This window comes from Monodelphis domestica, chromosome 4 (assembly GCF_027887165.1).
Source record: "Monodelphis domestica isolate mMonDom1 chromosome 4, mMonDom1.pri, whole genome shotgun sequence".
Taxonomy (NCBI): Eukaryota; Metazoa; Chordata; class Mammalia; order Didelphimorphia; family Didelphidae; genus Monodelphis; species Monodelphis domestica.
In genome coordinates this window covers 114,654,353-114,675,438 of record NC_077230.1, presented here as the reverse complement: position 1 = coordinate 114,675,438, position 21,086 = coordinate 114,654,353, and the positions used below count along the sequence as shown (strand labels likewise).

The window sequence follows — 21,086 nt, the reverse complement described above, 5'->3', positions numbered from 1 at the left end:
GCCATCAATGTAAAAGCTAAAATTAAATCTCCATAATAATATTATATTTTAAGAGATTTATTAATGATCAATCAAGAAATGAAGTAGATACAAAATAAAGACCACATGCCCATGACTGGTTAGTCATTTTTTAAATCAACTCCACTCACCATCATCAATACTAATTCTACATCAGAGCGAGCAAGCCTCCAAAGCCCACACCCTTTATCCTCTGTCTACAGGAAGTATGTAATGACAGGAAGCCAGTGGGCTCTTGGGATATGTAGTTCTTTTTTAGGGTAACATATTTTCAATCATACACAAGCCAAGCCAATTTTCTGCAATGGAGCCAGAGGGCTGATAGCAGTTATGTTTGGAAAGATCTCTATACTGATGGCAAGAGTTTAATGTGGTCTTTGGGTGAACTCTTTGTCTACCAACTTTCTCCAACAGCAACAGCAACTGCTAACATCCTGATACTTGGGGGTGGGCTGATGGAGGAGGGCAATAGCCACTAGGGGACCTTTTAGCATTTTATCTTTTTGTTTACACATTTCTGTGATTAAAAGTCTTTAGTCTTCCTATACAGTCTTAGTTATTAATGTGACAATTCATGTGACTATTCCTACCTTTAAAAAATGGCTCTGTGACCCTAGGCAAACCATATACCTGATTTGCCTCAGTTTCCTTATCAGGGCTAGAAAAGGAATGGCAAACCATTCCAAGTATCATTGTCAAGAAAACCCAAAATGGGGTCAAGAAGAGTCTGATGTTAGTGAAATGACTGAACAACATAACAGCAAGAATTGAGGAAATTAATGAATATTAACATTTAGGATAAAAAGATTTAAGGAGAACTCCAAACTATTTGGCTTTCAATGACAAGAAAGATTGTGCCCTTATAAAAATAGAAAAGTTGGGTACAGAGACAAATTTAGGGGAGAAGAAGATGAGTTCTGTTTTAAACATCAATTTAAGTACCTGTAGGATACTTAGGTATAGATGTTCAGTAAACTGTAAAGATGCCAGGAAGATAATGAAAAATGTGATACTAATACTGAGGGCTAAGATTAATTCTATAGATATAGATTTGAGTAGTACATGAATGATCATAATAATAATTGAAGGCATGGGAATGAATAATATCACTAGAGGACAAATGAAAAGAGAGAAGAAAGGACCAAGGAAGAGTCCAAGTTTATAACTAAACATAAGAACAAGGCAAAGAGAATGGTTTTCCTAATCCCACTGGATACTAATGCTTTCTCACTCCTCAAATTACCTTGTACTTATAAATCTGCATACATATTATATCTCTCCAATAGAATGCAAGCCCCCTGAAGACAGAGGGTTGTTTTTGTTTTTGTTTTTTTGTTTATGTGTGTGTGTGTGTGTTTTGTAGGGGAAATGGTATGGTATACCAAGACCTAGGATGAGTCACTGGATACTTAAATATCTAATGAAATATAGAACTAAGAGGACATGTTATCACTTAATTTGTAACTTTCAAAATCAGGTATTCATGTTGTACAAATTCCTTATTGTACTTGATATATAGGAAGTACCATTGAGTATGATGGGGTGGAGGACCATGATGGCTTTGATTTTTATATCAAATCATCTCACTTAGAGAAACAAATTTGCGTGCAAGTGTTGAAATAAATTTTGCCAATAGTATATTTAGCAACAGCAACAACAACAAAAAATAACTCCATACTAGTTAAAAAGAAGTTAAAGCACTATATAAAATAGAGCTTCCTTTATAATTATCTAGGCAAAAGGTGAGAGATCTAATCTAGAGTAATTATAGTGTGAAATGACAGGAGACAATTTTATAGAGGTAGAAGAGATAAAAAGGCAGCCAGGTGGTGCAGTGTACAGAGCAGTGATGGCAAACCTCTTTGAGAACACATGTCATGTCCTGCCCCACAGAAACCATATGATGTGACCCCCAATGAGTGCCAGACTTGCCCTGCCCCCCCTTACTCTACACAGGAGAAGAAAAAGCCCTTCCATTGGGCTGTTGTGTGAAGGGGTGGGTAAAGTGATGAATGTCCTCAGCAAGTGTAGAGAGGGTAGTGGGCGTGGCCCAATTACTCCACTCCCCTCCAGCTCTGCCACCTGTGAGCCACCCACCTTACCCCAGAAAAGGAGGGAGGAAGTACTCCTATTGGGCTGCTCACAGGAGCAGTGAGAGAAGTGAAAAAAATTTCCTCAGTTCACGTGAGGACGGGTAGGTGAGTGACTCAAGCCCTCTGTTCCCCTCCAGCTCTGCCACCTGTGAGATGTCCACCTTACCCACAGTGTGCTCCCATTGGCCTGCTGAGCAGAGGGCAGGTAATGTGAACAATGTTCTGAAGCATTGTGGAAAAGGGAAAGGGAGCATCTGCGTTTCCTTCTCTCTGCCATTTTAGTAAGAAACTCTGTAGGGGGTGGTGGGCAGTGGTGTAGTACACATGCCCATAGAGAGCATTCTTCATACCATCTTTGGCACATGATGGTTTGCCATCACTGGCATAGCAGAAGGGACCTGGAATAATTTGCTGTTATTTGATCTGTTGCAGAAAATGGACGGAGCTTATCTACTTTGTTCAGGGAGACCAAGAGGCCAGTGACATAAGCAACAATGAAGATCCAGGGCCAAGTCAAAATTTTTCAAGAATGGAGACATAATTTGATAGTGGGGGTGAAGGGTCAAGGCATAGCTCAAGAAGTCTAGTCCATTATCTTTTTGCGAGTGTCAGAATCATAGAATTTCAATGTCGAAATTCCTTTTAGTTAATCTCATATATATTTTTTAAAGATATAGTTAATAGCATACTTGTCAAGTGATCACCCAGCTTTTCATTAAAAATTAAAAAAAAAAAACCACTTCATTTATCTCCAAAAAGAAATCCATTCTAAAACTACCATTTTGGTAGTTTTAATTGTTCCTAAGCTAAAAATCCCCAGTTTCTGTAACTGGTTCGCACATGACATAAACTTTCTTTTGAAAAAGTCTCTTCAATCTCTTAATTTTTTTTTCCTCACTGGATAATCTCCAGATTTTCAAATCCTTCATATAATGTGGTTCCCGTAACTAAACCTAATATTTTAGGTGTTGACTGACCAGCAGTTGTACAGTGAGAATATAGCATTGCCTTTCCCAGACACTGGACCTCTATTAATATAACCTGACAGGCTTAACATTCTTGACTAGTGCTGTGTATGTGTGTGTGTGTGTGTGTGTGTTGGGGATGGGGAGTTTCCTGCCTATAAGAATGTAAGGTTGAGTTGTCAGACCTTACTTTCTATTTGCAATTTCTTAGCAGGTTGCTCCTCCATAGCAGTAAGAAGCTGCCAGTTGTTTAAACCTATCCCTGCTATCTGGCTTATGCCTAAAGAAGGGAATTGGTTGGGTCAAGTGGAACAATCCCAGTTCTTTGAATACTTACTGGGAATTATCTTACTTATAGCAAGTGAGGAAAAAGGCATCCATCATATTTAAATAAGGCAAAAGGAATATAGAGGCAGATGGCAAAGGGAATGGGAAAGAGGAAAGGGGGAGAAAGCAAAACTCACTTACATAATGGCATATTGGAGTAAGGAGGACTTGTGAAGCATGGGTCCATAGCAGATGGAGGAGTGCTATAGAGTCAGGGTTTGGGGGCACTGTACTTTAAAGGGTTCTAGTACCAGGAATAGAGAAAGTGCTAAGGTTGCCTCATTAGCATGTCAGTGTCACCTTAAAAGGACTATTAAAGGATACAATTTCAACACAATGAAGCTATACTATTGCCTCATATTAAAATTTTAGTTCATTAGAATTGTGCAGTGGACAGATGTATTTTCATATGAATTGTAATATAGACACACCTTCCCCATATTGTACTAGCCATGTGGATTTTAAAAAAATCAGGCATTTGTACTGTCATTAAATTTCATCTTGTTATAATTTAATCCAATTTTCTATCTTGCATATATACTAAATATAATATGTATAATATATGCTAGAAATACTTTGTAAGATAAATATAGATGTATATTCAAACTCTTTTACTCAATCTTATAACTTCCCAAACTCTTTCTCATTTTGAATTCTCTTCAAATTAGATAAATATCCCTACTATCCTTCTATCAGCTTTGTTAGGTAAATATTACAATGCGATTTTACAAATTAGGAAATTGAGGCACAACAAGGATAACTACTTGCCCAAAGTCAAACATAGCTATTTTAGAGACAAAATAAAATTAGAAATCACTGATTACATTACACTTCTCCAGGAAAAGATGTTGACAAACAATATTATTTTCTTCCCTATTAAGTATCCTGTGACTTCCTCATTCAATCATTATAAATATTTATTTTGCACATATAATGATTAGACCCTAAATTATTTACTGTGAAATTATGAGTAATAATGCATAGCCTCTACCTTCAAATAGCTTATATTCTTCTAGGAGAAGTAAGCAAAAAAATTAAGAAATGAGCAAATAAATTTAATGTTTCTTTTTGTGACAAGGTATAACATGAAAATCTGATAAAACATAAAAAGGGGTACAAAGGAAGAAAGTCTGTATTTGGAATCAGAGGATCTTGGTTCAAAACCAGACTACTATTTACTTAAGGTACTGACTTAACCTGTTTGATCTTGGACAGTCAACTTGATCTCTCTGAACCTCAGACTCTTCATCTATAAAATGAGAAGAGCTGAGATAATCCTCAAGGTCCTCTCTAACTTTAAATTGACATACTTATATTTCTTAGTGCTATATTTGACCAGGGGAAGGAAGGACCTTTATGGGGAAAAGGAACCAGTCACCAATGTGTTTCCCATGTAAATTAAAATATTAAGAAAGGACCATTTATTTTCTACCCACTGACAAATGTCTCTTAGATTAAAGTCAATTTTTCTTAGATTTTCTGTCTTCATTTTAACCCAATTACTTAATTTGATATAAGTAGCTGGCCAGCCTGTTTCTTATCATTTGCTACAGTTTCTAAAGTAAATGATAATCATCATGCCTTTGAAAGAAAGACTAACAAAATAAGTAACTATATTTTTCAAATGAGGGGTGACCTCTGATGAACTCTACTATGGTACACCATATATGAGAAAATGAATCACCTCTCTTTTGATGTAAAATGAGAATAGATGCATGAGTCCTTTGAAAAGTATTTCGGCTACTTCACAATTTAGACCATGTGACATTGTGAATATAGCTGCTGTTGTTACTTAATTATTGCTTAGACAGAATATAATGCATATATATATATGTATTGCTGAAATGATCATTCCATTTTATAAAAATAACCTAGAATAGGTGTACTTGATAATAGAATCTCCTGCTAGTGGTTCTTTTCTCAGGGTTCATCATTTTATAACCATCATTAGGCAGGTAGGTGGCAAAAAGGGAAAACTTAGAATCTAGAGTCAGGAAGATCTGAGATCAAATCCTGTCTCAAACACTTACTGGTCATTTAATCTGTCTTCTTCAGTTTCCCATTCTGTAAAATAGAGATAATAATAACATCTACCTCTCAGGGAGAGGGCAAAAATAAAATGAAATTATATTTACAAAGCCCTTTGTAAATTATAAAATTCTCCTCTTTCTCTGTCTTTATCTCAGTCTCTTTCTACACACACACACACACACACATATAGTTTTATATATTCATTGACATAACATCATACACACATATAAATGACAGGGTTTTTTGGGGGGAGGGGAAGGAGATTAGTACTCTTTGTTTATCCACATTTGGAATTCTCATAGGAAGAACCTTCCTTATTTCTGTCGATCTGATAAACACTGCTTCTCATGTATGTCTACATCTAAATGAAGGGTAGACAAAGTGATTCTTTTCCCTATTCATTGTTTTCATGTGCTGGGATCCTCTGGGATGAAGGTGGAATGAAAATATGCCATGATTATAATGGTTCCCATCCGTATTCATGAGATGCCTAACAATGAATCCTGCTGACTGTCCAAGGGGAATAAGCCCTGGGGTGTTTTGAAATTGTTCCACTGTCTCATGTGAGTGTCAATGTGTAAATAGGCACTTATCACAAGAGGCCATAATCTCTACTGAAGAGAGTTATTAATTATATCAGTATCTTGTATTTATATTCCTGTTATTCCCTTGAAATCATCAAACATTTTACAAATATGAATTCTAAACATTGAAGAATGCCTTTGATTTATAAGACCTTTTCAAAGGATGTAAGAATCACTAGTATTACTCTAAATAGGAAAAAAAAAATCCTAACCTCAAAACAAAATAATCTTCATACTAAGCCTCTATAAGTTTCATTAAAAGTTATTATCATTTACATTTTCTAGATAAGAGGATTGAAAATGTGAGAGAAATACCACAAGGCTATGTTTAAAAGATACAGAAAAAGAATTAAATGTCTTTCAAGTGATCACTTAGGATTCTCACTGCACAGTGTGTGAAATTTTTGTTGTTTAAAAATACAGGTAATAGTAATAAAAATAATTTCATGTATCTTAGTTAGTAACAGATTTGTGTCATTCTACAAATAGAAATATCAGTTATGAACAAGTAATCATGCTTTTATAAACTATTTTCAGAAATCATTACAAAATAATCAAAAACACACAAGAAGAAAAACAGAGGTACAATCTCATGACTAGACATGATCTGATTTTACCATACAAAATCATTTGGAGACATCAAAAGTTAAGATAATTTTATCAATGGATTTTGTGTCAGAGGATCTGGGTTCAAATACCTACTCTATCATTTATTAGCTGTGTAAGCCTAGAAGAATCATGCAATCTTAGAGGAACATCTTTTTCTCAGCTTTAAATGTTAGGACTGGACCCATAATATCCTTTCCAGCTCTAGATTTATGAACCATATGTAATCTAGCACATAGACAAATTGATGTATATTTATCCTGACAGGATGAAATTATAGCAATTTTGATGGCACTCTGAATTAAGCACATAGTTTGTACACCTGTACAAATGTACACTGTCATTCTGACTCACTTTTCCCTCCATTTTGGGCACCTGGACTATTCTCACATCTTTCTGGGTAGGGAACAAATACCTTGAATTGGAAATAGGATTTCTTTGACAGATGAAGAAAAATCTACTTAGGAAACTATAGTATTAAAGGAAAGATTGTGGGAAAGGGTATCTTAAAATTCTCCTCCTGCTTAAAATCCTTCCTGACTACACTGGAAATAGAATATTGGGAAGAAAGCGAAATCACTGGAAAAATTACAGATGTCCCTTTTTTCATACCCAGCCAAGAAACATTTCATACAATATACATGAGCAAAAGAAAAGATGAATTGGACATTTTGTATCTAGAAAGGACATAGAAAATAGACTATAGTTTGCTTTTAAGAAATGATAATCCAAGAAGATATTTCTATCTCTGAAATCCTATGCATTTTTAGTGTGCATACTACCTTATCACTTTACTCTTTTGTATTGGGATATAATTGCTTCTCCTATGCTAATTTTAATTCTGTGATTGAGAAATTGACCCTGATATATAGCAGTAAAAAACATGTCCTTTATCATTTCATCCTTAGGTTATTATGTCAATAATGGAGCACTTGGTTATAGAGACTGTGGGCATTGTATAGTGATGCAATGCACAAGTTATTAGGAAAAGTGAAATAATATTTTCAAGAATGGACCTTCACAACTTGGCTCTGAACTAACTAATCTATTACATATGACTCATCGTCTACATTCCAATCAAGCTGATGTGCTTATTACCACTCACATATAGAGCTCTATTTCCCCTTCTTTTTATTAGCTCTTCCCCATACACACTACATTCCTCTCACCTTTGGCTCTTATAGTGCTTATTTTCTTTCAAAGCTCAGCTCAAGTATTCACCTCTAGATGAGGCTTTTTAAAAAAAATTTTCTCTAGCTGCTAGAACTATCCAGCACCATAGTTAGATTTTCTTCTAATTACTTTGTATTTATTGCACACACATATATTGTTTATACACATTTCTATATAATATATGCATGTGTTTGTGTTGTTTCTTAAATAGAAGTTAAGATCATTTATTTTAGCTTTTATCTTTATATCACTGGCACCCTGAGAGGAAGGGTTTCATATCAGGTAAAGATTAGGTCTTGTTTTCAAGATGACTCGGGTCAAAAAGAGAACAATAAGGAAATAATTCTAATGTGTATTGATGATGGTGATGGTGAAAATAACACAAGATTCCTTTAAATCTCAGAATTATATAAACCAGACTACCATTCATAAATTCCCAAGCAAATAAATTTACGTGCATTTCTAATAAAATATAGAATAGTAGATAGAAGAAGGGGCAGGCTCAGTGGATTGAGATCAAGGTCTAAAGACAGGAAGTCCTAGGATTAAATCTGGCCTCAGACACTTGCTAGCTGTGTGACCCTGAACAAGTCACTTAACTCCCACTGCAGAGCTCTTACTGCTTTTCTGCCTTGGAACCGATAAAGAGTATTAATTCTAAGATGGAAGGTAATAGTTTAAAAAAATAAGTAGAAAATCAGTACAACCTAAAAGAGGTATCTAAACCTAAATGTTAGCATTGCAGATCATTTAGGAAGTTAAATATTTTCTTGAGTTGTGTTATTTCAGTTGATGAATGTAGCTCATTCTTAGTTATAAAATACGTAATATCTTCCTTTTTCTGAGTGAATGGGTAACAATTGTTGTCATTTATTGAATGCTATGCACCTTTTTGGGTAGGCACAAAAATTTTTAATATATTATTTCAGATTTCACACCCAGTCACTATAAACAAATATTTCAAAACCCAGGGAACAAAAATGTATTCTACATAGGATCATGAAATTCTGTTAAATAAAAGTTTTTTTAGTGCATGTTAAATTTAGCAAGATAGTAACAAAATCGCCCCATTTAAATCCTCTTCTGAAGCTCTTTTTGCTTGCTTGTTTGTTTTCTACTGTGTGCTGTATGCCTTTGGGTTTATTTATATACAAATTAGCCTGTTTAATACTGACCCTTATCAGGTTGATAGGCTAGGTATAATTGCAACCAATTTGTTTATGAGGAAACAGACAAAGGAAATACTGTGAACACTTTTATATCTGGTTAATGGAAGAAATACAATTATAATAGAGGTCTTCTGATCCCTAATTTGATGTTCTTATGGCTATCATGCCCTAAAATTGTTAGTCATCTTCCTGTCAGCCAGAAAACCATTTTTCCTGCGTAAATATACCTTTGAACCTACTTATATTTCTATTATTATTACCAATTGGGAATTGGAGCTAACTTTAATAGAAAAAGAACACAGAACTTACTTTACTTCCAAAAACTGTTGGGTTTTACATTGCCCTGATCAAAAGTATCAACATTCTAAAGCAATTGGATCATAAAAAGTAGACATAAAATTTTCAGAGCTAGTTCTTTCTGAATACTTTATGAACTAATTACTATGTTGAATCACAATGACAACTTCCATCAAATCATATAAATCACATCTAAATTAGGGTACAGAATAAAATAATAAAAAAGTGAATTCAAATTCAAACTATGAAGAAAAGGATATATGCACGGTACTTAAGTGAATGAAATTTTAAACACATTAAGGATTTCAGCAGTTTTTCTCATAGAATATGTATTTGAGATACAATTACTGTAAAAATCACTGTGATGGATTTTTTTTTTACTTCCCAGACCATGGATTGTGTCTTAATATTCTTTGAAACTTCCCTAGAGTCTTTTCAATGAAGTGTACATAACCATTAGTCTAGTCTGGGATTAGAAAGCCCAGAGATAATGTAATTAATATTCAGTAGATCTAAGATTGGCTGTATCAATGGTATATGACTCAATCTAGCTGACAAATGATAGTTACCAAACATGTGGCCCTGACCAGTCTTTATTTAATCCAAATCTCACAATATTTGCTGATTATGAAAGATAAAGGAGAATCCTTTGCTGATAATGAGCACTGTCCAGAACATTTCAGGCTGATTTTTAGTGAGAATAGAGGATTGAGGTATGTTAAATTTTATAATAATTTCATAATAAGATGATATAATGTTTAACCTAAAAGTATTTTTTGCTTAGAAATATTATGATTGACTCCACCATATGTGATTTGAAAGAAAAGTCCAGTGCCAATTATCACAGGGATTTGAATCATGTACTAGTGAATATTAGGTGAGGTGATGGAGGGTATGGCCCTGCTCCTTCTCCTTCTATAATTACACTATTAAATTCTCTTCTAATATCATTTGTGCTACAAACCTCCCCCCATCCCCAAAACAAACTGAATTTACCCATCTATAAATACATAATTATAACTCTATCCTCTTTCTTGGAATTGGAGCAGAGTAAGATAGTAGTTTACCAAGAATGAGTCAGCATAGTATGTGTTTAATAAGTGATTGTTGGATGAATAAAGGAATACATTCTTAACTTGTTTTGGTTTCATTTATGTAATTTAACTAAAAGTGAAGGTATTTAAAGCATAGTCACTTTCAGTCTCCAATCCTTATTGCAAATTTGCAAATGTTTTGTTAAGGAGAAAAGAAAAAGGTAATTGAAAAACCCCCTTATTATAAATTGATATTTTTTCCTCAGTCAAAGGAACCTTTTCAGTGTATAGCTTTTTGAGATAAAGATAAGAATAAGACAGGTACTGGAATATTTTGTGCAAACGTAAACAGAAGCACTGGGAGAGAAGAACATAATTGTTGCTTATTAAAGTGCTTAGAATAGGGTTGAACAAAGTAAACCAGAGCCTGCTCCTGAATAGACTGGAGGATTTGCTACCTGTTTATTGCTTCCTCTGAGAGTTTTCAAGGTTATTTTTTGAATATGAAATGAATCAAGCCCTAGAAAACCATCATAGCTCACTGGATCTGAAAACACTCAGCACATTTCAGTTACTGACTCATGAGAAAGTCTGAAATAGCTGAGAATATTTTCTTTTCGATAGCTGATTCTTTTTTAGTTCCAATCTGGGCTTACCTCGCCAAAGATAGAAAATATGGAGAAATACTTTAGTATTTACCTTTAACATTGAACATGACTTGTCATCCCCAAGTCCTAAGAAAATACTGTATCTTTCTCTAAGCAATGTAATGAACTTTATGTTCTTCATTTTTAATTTTAGTTCAGATACACTTACTAAAAATATTAGAATAAAGGAGAATGGCATGAAAATGGACTTTGAGTCCCTGGGCTTTTGTACATAATTTTCAGAGAAATAGGGATAGGAGTGATTTTAACTTTATTCATTAATATTTTTAATGCATGTTATTAATGTTTTTTTCATTCCACATCCATTTCCACATGTTCTTCTCAATAACTTTTCCTATTTAAAAAGAAAGGAATTAAAGAAATGCAACTATTATAGTTACAGAATGTGATAGTATATATATATATATATATATATATATATATATATATATATATATATATATATATATATATATATATATATATATATATATAAAATGCCTTAACTTCTTCCTAAACAAGAAAAGTTCAATTAATTATCTATTCTTGGGGACCAATATCACATATTAAAAATTCTCAAATTTGAGCTTTCTTTGAATACTTTTTCAGTTAAATTGGCTTTGTTATGTGTATTGGTCTTCAGGTTTAATTTATTTATCTTTGAGTCTGTTCCTACCAGTTGTCAAATATCTCATGTATGTTATTTCTTTTAGCTCAAAAATATTCAGTTGTATTCACATCACACGATTTCTTCAGATATTCACTAGTTGATGGACACCTCTTGATTCCAGTGTTTTATTTGTTTTGTTTCTTTGCTACCAAGATTACTGATTATATGATTATTTTGTTACTTAATGACTTTTTTTTTACACTATAAAGTATTTGCTAAATAGGGAGGTACTGGGTCATTTCACAGAAAGCACTTAATGATTTTTCTCACATAATTTAAAACTGTTTCCCAAAATTGTTGGAACAATACTCAATAATATAACAGTGTCTACCTTTTCTACATTCTCAGCAACATGAACATATTTTTCTTGAGATGTCTTTATCAATTTGATGAGTCTGAGGTTTTCCCTCAAAATTGTTAAAATGCTCATTTCACCTTAGAGTGATATGGGAAATGAAATTAAAGAGGACAATGTTGAAATTTATTTTTCTAGCTGAGTCTAAGGAAGAGACATTTTCATTCACTACTATTCAATTATATACCTAATTATGTTAATGAAATTCTATGTATTAACTTGAAGGAGACATGAGATAAATATGTCTTTCTCAATGAAAATATTACCCCCACCCTCAGGTCTTAGTGTCTTCTCCGAGTTTACCTGCCATGTGCTTTTTATATATATTCTACAAACCTAGTTATTTATGTGTTGTCTGCTAAATTAGAATATAAGCTTTTTGAAAATAGTTCTTTTGCCTTTTTAAAATTCCCTATATTAGCATTATGTTTAACACATATTAAATATTTAATATATTCTTGTTGACTGAGTGATTTTGAAGTATTTTGCAAAGGGGAAATTAATAAGGGATAGGGAACTCACGGAAAGCTTCATGGTTGAGGTAGTACTTAAATTGAGTTTTTAAAATATGAATAGGATTTGGATAGAGGAAAAAGAGGAAGACAGTTATTTAGGCTTGGGGGATAAGATAAGTAGTGCCTAGGAGGTAGAAATAAACATACTGTATTTGAGCAACAAACTTGGTACTGGCAAGGTTTAATGGCAATTTCATGCAAGTAAGTAAATGGAGAGAAGATAGGATTGATGAGATGTAGGTAGAAAAATGAAATTTTTATGGCTGGTTGAGGTATTTGGATATTTATTATTCTTTGAGAAACAGGGAGCAATGTGAAGGTGAAAGTAGGGAGATGAGGATGCCATCTTTCATAAATTGATATTTTAAGATCACTGGATCTTCTGGGGAAAAAAAAAACAAACAAAAAACCACTCCAGTATCTTTGCCAAGAAAACCCCAAGGATAGCTATATGGTCTATGGAGTCCTAAAAAGTTAAACATGACTGAACAACTGAACAAAATTTACTCATGCTTTGTTGAAAGGATTAGACAAATAATGGATCCTGAGAATCTAATTAGTCAGTCTGCTTTTAGGGTGAAAGCAATGTGATCACCAAAACATGATGCACTATTGCAGTGGACTTCTAATTGGTCTCCCATCCTCGGGTCTCTCACTATTTCGTGGATCTTCTGCTCTGTGACCAAGATTATTTATCTAAACAGAGGTTTAACTATGTCACAATCCAACCCCACCCCAACTCCATTGAACTCCTGTTGGTCCCTTATATTAACTTGAAGATCAAATATAAATTCTTCCTTTTTTTGACATTTAAAGTTATTTATAACGTGGCCCCTTTCTACCTTCACAGTCTTCTTACTTCCTTTATTCTCCTCAAAGTAGGTAAGGTAGAAGCAACAACATTCTACATACAGTTCTCCTGCCATGACATAAGATCTCTCTGCTCCTATGCATTTTTACTACCTGAAATGCTCTGTCCCCTCACTCCTGCATCTTAGGATCTCTGATTTTCTTTAAGACTCACTCAAATCTTACTTACTCCAGGAGGCCCTCTCCACACTCTAGATGCTAATGCTGTCCCCTTTCAGAGTGCATTCCATCTACTCTCTAGAGATCTTTCATCTACCTCATTTGCATGCCATCTCCCTCATTAGAATCTGAGTTCCTTGAAGGCATGAACTGTCTGTTTTGCTTTTCTTTTTATTTCCAGTGCTTAACACAGTACCTGGTATATAGAAAGTAATTAACAATTGCTTGTTAACTTGCCTTTAGGAATGAGGAGAAGGGATGGAATTTTTAAAAATAGTGCAATAGGAAGCTGAAAGTATTATTGTTTTTTTGTCATATTAGTAGTTGTTCTTGTTATTAAGTCAAGAACAAAAGCATTAGGCTTATTGCAGTCATGCCTCTCTAGCATTCTAACTATTATATTATTTAGGAGACATTATTTTAAATGTTCTAATATCTCCTTACTCCATCCATTCCTCATTCCAAAGCCCAATTAATTTTTATTTATTTTTATTAATTTTTAATTTTCCCAAAATGCCACCCAATATGAACTGCCACCTTTATATATAATTCAGAAATCTTCAGTCCCTCTATTGCCTACAAGATGAAGTATGAATTCCTTAGCCTGTCACTCAAAATCCTTCACAATATGTCCCTATCAACATCATCAATCCTAATTTCTATTCTTCTCTCTGGGCCCATGTTACCTTATCTCATAATTACAGAGAGAGTCAAATGAAATATCAAAAGTCTTTTCAAGATCATAAATTTCATTATCTGACTGCCTTGCATAAAACCTAAATTTCCAGTCTATTTGTTTTTCTGTTCCTGAATACATCATGCACATCTTCACTTTAATACATTTGTCTTTTCATGATAGGGCCTCCTAGAATGACTTCCTTTCTCCTTTCTCCATGGTTAAATATTCATTCCTCTTCTCAGGATCATCTCAAATGTACTTGCTCCACAAACCTTTTCAAGTCAATCCAACTTAGTGTGTGAGAAAAAACAACTCCACTTGTCTTCCTAAAATCTACCACAGCCTGGTATTCCCTGACTACAGCCTAAATGGCTGTTGTCAAAGTAGGCTAGACATCTGGCATCATCCTAAACATCTACAAGCTTCCTGACTTCGTTTTATACCAGTACAGAGGGTGGAACCAGGAGGGTATATCAATGGTGAACCAGGGAACATGTGGCCTGTTCTCTCCCATGTTTAGTGCCGGCTGGACTTCTCTGTGAGTATGTCTAGGTGGACTAAATGGAGGCCACAGAATAGCAAGCTAAATGAAGTAGGAACGAAAACTCTCTCTCTCTCTCTCTCTCTCTCTCTCTCTCTCTCTCTCTCTCTCTCTCTCTCTCTCTCTCTCTCTCTCTTTCTCTCTGTGTGTGTGTCTCTCTCTCTGTCTCTCTCTGTCTCTCTCTGTCTCTCTCTCTCTCTCTCTCTCTGTCTGTCTCTCTCTCTCTCTGTCTCTCTCTCTCTCTGTCTGTCTGTCTCTCTCTGTCTGTCTGTCTGTCTGTCTCTCTCTCTCTCTCTCTCTGTCTCTCTCTCTCTGTCTCTCTCTCTCTGTCTGTCTGTCTGTCTGTCTCTCTCTCTGTCTCTCTCTCTCATTTTCCCTATTTGCTTCAGATTAAATAAAAATCATTTAATCTATAGCCAGTTTTATAATTTTCCCTCTTACATTAGTATCACTCTTTCCTCTGAAATACTATATCCCTCATCTTCCTTAGTGATCTTTTTACTATTCCAGATAGTGTGGTAACTTATACATGCCTTTTTTTGGGTTGTTTGTTTTATGTACATGACCTATCATCTCCCCTAGAGTGAAAATTTCTCCAGGTCAGTAATTCTATTGTAACACTCCCTGCCCTGAATTCCACTGCCTGGCAGGCCAGTGTGGGTTAGATTTCATTCCTTCCCTGTTTCCCCAGGATGTTTAAAGGCATTGGGCAGTGGGATAAGGAGGTGTTCTACCTCACTTCAGATGTCTAGAACACATAATTATAGTTTTCACTGAATTAGAGAGAGCTCTCCTGCACACCAGTTTCAATTAAAAATGGTTATGACCATTAGTTTTGGCAAAGAAATATTTACTTCAATCGGTTTAATCACAAATAAATAAACTTAATCCCCCAACACATGAGAAGTCTAATCCTCTTCCTTTCCCTATCACAATCTCTGGGGAGGGGAAAGCGATTTGGTTCATACCTTCCCTTAATTCCTAGAGAACATATTTCCAGGTTCAAGTGAAAATCTCACTTTGGGTTGGAGTCCAAAGCACCTAGGTTTCTCAGGGCTTTCATGTGAGGCTCTGGGTACACAGTCATGCCCCATAAGCCTGGCTCCAATTCATTGGTTCTAACTCTTTGGACAAATGAGACAGGACAGATACAAGCACCCTCAGCCCCATGTCTTCTCCCTGGAGTAAAAACAGAAGAGCAGGAGAAGGAAGTCTTTCCCCTCTTACTGGTTCAATGCATGGCACTTCCCTATGTACATTATTTGGAATCTTCACCCTCTGTAGACAGCAAGACGGAGAGGCAGAGAAGAGAATGACTAGTTCAATTTTGACAATTTAAAGACTCCAATATTCAAGCAAATGAGGTTACACTCACCCCATTGTGGTAGGAGACTCAAATGCCTTCATCAGACAGTCTGGATAGGTTCCAAAGGCCTTTAACAGTGCCTCCTCCTTAGGCAAAGTAGGCATGTAGACATGCCTAAGACAAACCTAAGCTATACTAACACCTATTTATTCACCAAGATGATACAACATTGTCCTCTAGGGTTCTTAGCAAATGTCTTAAACTGATTTTAGTAATGATAATGAAGGGAACTGCAGAAGTTTAGAGATCTCTCTTTATGCATTGTCAACTTGATCTTGGAAATCCCTTAGGAATGGAAAGAGGTATGAAATGGGGAACAAAAAATGTTTTGTGTTATATGGTAAGTTGCCATCAAAACAAAATATGAATTCCTAAATTAAAAATTTCTAATTCACAATCTACTGCAATGAACCAAGGCTTTCCTCATCCTTCTATGTAGATGATCAGTTGCTTAACAATTATTAATAGTGAAATGTCTTGCAATGGGACATTGGAATATATTTTGCTAAACTTCATAGCACCTTTGAAAATAGTTTCCAAAAATTTCCCATGTGAGAATTATTTCTTCAAATTTGTACTCTATTTACTAGTCCTGGCTTCACTTATTTGGAACAGTGCTAGAAATCGAGCATCAAAAATGAAAGCTCATAAAATATAAGTTTAGTATTCTATTCCTCAGTTAAAATTTAGCATGTTAGAAACTAAGGAAGAGATGAGTGTCGGATATTCTCTTCCTTAGAAAATGAGAAATTTCTAATTCTTCCATTGACATTTCAACCCTTTACCCCAAGTACAGAGCACATAGAATCAAATGGCTCATAATATTAATGGTTCTTTGAACACCATGATAAAATGAAAATTTTCAGAAGTGGATGCTTCGGTTATGGAAGTGAAAAATTCTAAGATTTCACTAGCATTTTCCCTCTAATGTTGCTTACTAGGTTTATAGATAATTTTTCATTTTGAGGTTTGAATCTATTATGTTAAAGCCCTCCTTTCCCTGCCCCAATTGTTTTTTTGAATATCTGCTAATTTCTAAAAAAATGTTCTTAATTAATTAATTAATTTAAAAAATTAAATTAAAAATGCCTGGTGTTTAATTCTAAAAATGATTAAATATATTTTGTCAGGAGGCTTAAAATATAATAAGGGTAATGCAAATTTCTTTAAATCTTCTTATAGGAAGCCCACTAGTGACCAAAGGTCATTGAATTTAAACTACTTCTTTTTAAAAGCATCATTTCCCCCAAAAAAGATAATTAAAGATGATTAAACTTGAGAGTCCAACACATTGATGATTCTAATTTCTGAGCAGTGTGAATGTTATTTTTGTATATATTTACACATGACCTCCTTTCATGTATCAATGTTAATATTTACTTCAGAAATAATTCATTCCAAATGGAAGATTAATTGATAACAAAACCATAAGGAAGTGCAATGCATTTCCAGCTATGACAGTCCATTTCTTGGTGCATAAGATTTATAGCCAGTACCTTCCCTCAGAGTCAATTCACTGTAGATGGAATGATAAAATCACAACATTTGCCATTATGTAGTTGAAAACCGAGGAAGTCAGAAAGGGGAAAGAAGAGGACAAATGGAGCAGAAGTAAGAGTATATATGGAGTCAGACTGCTATGAGTTCAAGGTGCTCTGTGCCAGGGAAGAGGCAGCATCTCCCAGCAGGAAGCTGACAGTAATCAGCTGAATCAATGAGGTGAAAAACAAATAAGGTAAAAGGCACTCCCCTCTCCAACTGAGGAGCTGAAGACCATGCAGGAGGAAGTAAAAGTTAATGAGCCCCAAGCCCTTGACCCTTGTGAGATTCTTCTTCTTCAACCTCAACATCCTGAAAACACTGTCAGAAATAATCTTTCGCAGATGTTCCTAAGTGTATGACAAAATGTAAAGGGATTCATTTTCCCATGAACTGCCTGCAGGGCAGAGGACAACCAGATTGGATTGCAGTGGGGCAGAAGGAGCATAATGGTCTCTGGGCCATTGGGAGAAGTGATGAGCCAGGTATAGTATGGCCTCCTTTGGGGGAATTCTGTAAGGAAGATGAAGAACAGAGGTTTTCAGAAGAAATGGAATGCTAGGCAAATGTCAATAGATATAAAGCAGCTACTATAAAAATACATGTATATTTTTAAAGAATTCTTTAATTTTCCACCAATGAAACAACAATGTAACGAGCAGTTGCCATGCACGAAATCCTTTGCTAGCACTGTGACAGATGCAAGAAAGGCAGAATATCAATTTGCAAGCAAGGAGGTTATGTTTAATGGGAACAGGACTTTTCACTTTTAAAATAATTATTATTTTTTTCTATTTGTTTTCATTTTTGTTCTGGGCTTTCCTATCTCATCTAGACCAAAAATGCTGCATCCATTCACAATTGCACTGGGCTTGCCATGGAAGTTTTGATCCTCTTTTTCTAAGCTGGGATTTTCCTTGTTTAGGAAATCTGATACCTCTGACTCCCAGGGTTTTACCATATTGAGACCTAAATGTGGAGTTGATTAGTTGTAACCCTAAAGTAGTTCACAATTCCTGAGTTTAAGCCACCCAACTTCCTCTGAAGTAGGGATTAAAATGTATGCTACCACTCTTGCCAATAAAAAATTTAAAAAGGAGAGAGACAAAGAGAGATAGAGAGATAGGGATACAGAGATACAGAAAGAGAGACAGGAGTATAAATCCATGGATCTATTTATCTTTAGATGTCGATAGATATGTTCATATTTACCCCCTCTTTCTCTGTCTCTATCTCTGTCTCCATGTCCATCTCTTCCTCCATTTGTGTCTATCTCTGCACCTGTCTCTCTGTCTCTGTCTCAGTCTCATTCTCTCTTTCTGTCTCAGTATCAGTCTCTGCCTCTGACTCTCTTTCTTTCTCATAGATATAAATTGGACCTTGCTGATACCCAGGAATACAGAACAAAATGGGAACTATTTTAATGAGGAAAAATGGAACTTGTAGCGAACCTATAGGTTCAAAGGAAGAGAAAAAGCTGTCAAGCAACTAAATTATTTAGAAGAGTAAATCATACAGGCTGAATGCCTGATCATGATTTACTTCCTAGGTGATATCTAGGAAACAAAAAATCTCCCCTAGAACTATCTGACATTAAAAAAAAATTCATTTCACTATACTAATTGTGATTCCATTAATTAATGCTTAATTAGGGTTTAAAGGCTGAATCTTTTAAGAATGCAAATAGTAATATTGTGGAAATAGTTTTGAAGGGTTCTTTATAAAAATACTTTTAGCAGGGATAGTTTAAGCCACAGATGAGTAATGAAGTGAAAGACTTAGGATAGTATTGGAGTCTGGGAAAGGGTCTAAGAGGTAGAGGCAGAAGAGGTTAAAGAAAACTAGTTAGGAATATTGCAAATAAAGCTTTGCAGATTTAAACACTATAAGGCAGATTTTTCAGTCAGTTAAAGAAAAAAAAGAGGATTTTTTTTCTCTTCCTTCCCTTATACCTAAGATTTGGAATTCAGATTATCATGATAGTTCTTTGTTATACTAGCCTAAAATTACAGTCAAATGCATGAATTTCAACCCTCCTGTAATAGGATGCCATATTATATGTTTCAAGACTGAGTACAATAATAATATATCTTCAAATCATTATTTTGGAATTATATGGAAGTAGAAAGATTACCATATTTCTTTTTTTTTTTAAATAAACCCTTACCTTCCGTCTTGGAGTCAATACTGTGCATTGGCTCCAAGGCAGAAGAGTGGTAAGGGTTAGGCAATGGGGGTCAAGTGACTTGCCCAGGGTCACACAGCTAGGAAGTGGCTGAGGCCAGATTTGAACCTAGGACCTCCCATCTCTAGGCCTGGTTCTCAATCAACTGAGCTACCCAGCTGCCCCCTACCATATTTCTTAAGGTTTTCAGGGAGCTAAAAGGTGGTTGATGCAGTCTGATGCCATTTTTAGCTCATTGTTCTCTAAGCCACTCTTAACTGTCAAGGCCATTCTTAACTTTAACTTTAACATGAGTCATTAATCCTTAACCATCCTCCTCATTGTTAGTCATCTATAGTGATAGAAACATGGATGGGAAAAGATAATTAGAGGTTTTACCCTATGGCTGAACTTCCAAGCAAATAAAAAATAAGTAGATAAATGATATCTGGTTATATCTTCTTGAATCATCCTTAGATGAAAATCTAGAATATCACTGATGGAACAAGTAGAACTTTCATATTTATATCTCCAACATTAAGGCACAAAGAGTTAAAATGAAAGACATCCAAATATAGTACATGAAAATTTCTCTAGTTGCAAAAAAGGTTAATTCAGAATGTAACATTTTTGTTTCCAAAGACGTTGAATACTGTTTCTGATGGCATATGAATATATTGCATTTAATTTGTACCTATAGTAACATTATTCCTTACATTTGCTTACAGCTATATAACTAAACATATTTAGTGACTTTTAAAAATTAAGTTATAAATGGATTTAAGAAATAGGTCCCTATAGATCAATTATGACTTAAAATCAGTGTGATGTGTGAATAATATTTGTGCATTCTGTGGGCCACATTTCTAAATGGAAATATATTCTGCTTTTAAGGAAATTTACAGGTTCGATATCAGCTCAGTAAGGAGAGAGTTCATGTATGCACCTTCGATGCGGAAAACTTTGCCAACCGACGAATGCACCATGTGAAGATTAACAGAGACGGGAAAGAGCTCACTATTCAGGTACTACATCTACCTTTCACATAGTTGAAAATAATATATTTTCTCATAGCTAATTACCAATTGTGGGTAGTGTGGTGATTGGTGAAGTGAAGGGGAGTGGGGAGTTTGTGTAAAATCAAACACTATGATTCTCCCCCTTCCACATATTTTCTGCGCATGTTTTAATAATTTTGGGGGCCATGGAGTATGTCACAATTTTGTTGAATGAAAGTATTAATGAATGAATGGAAAAGCATAAAAAAGTCATCAGACATCTAAA

General features: G+C 34.8%; 1 protein-coding gene across 2 annotated transcripts in view; it reads left to right on the top strand.

Moving 5' to 3' along the window:
* The window catches only part of CNTNAP5 (contactin associated protein family member 5), a 908,736-nt gene that overhangs the window by 829,354 nt on the left and 58,296 nt on the right, over positions 1–21,086 (top strand). For both annotated transcript variants that reach the window (XM_056793728.1, XM_056793729.1), the window contains exon 20: positions 20,697–20,827. In XM_056793728.1, coding sequence (XP_056649706.1) covers positions 20,697–20,827 — 131 coding nt within the window. The remainder of the gene's footprint in view (positions 1–20,696; positions 20,828–21,086) is intronic.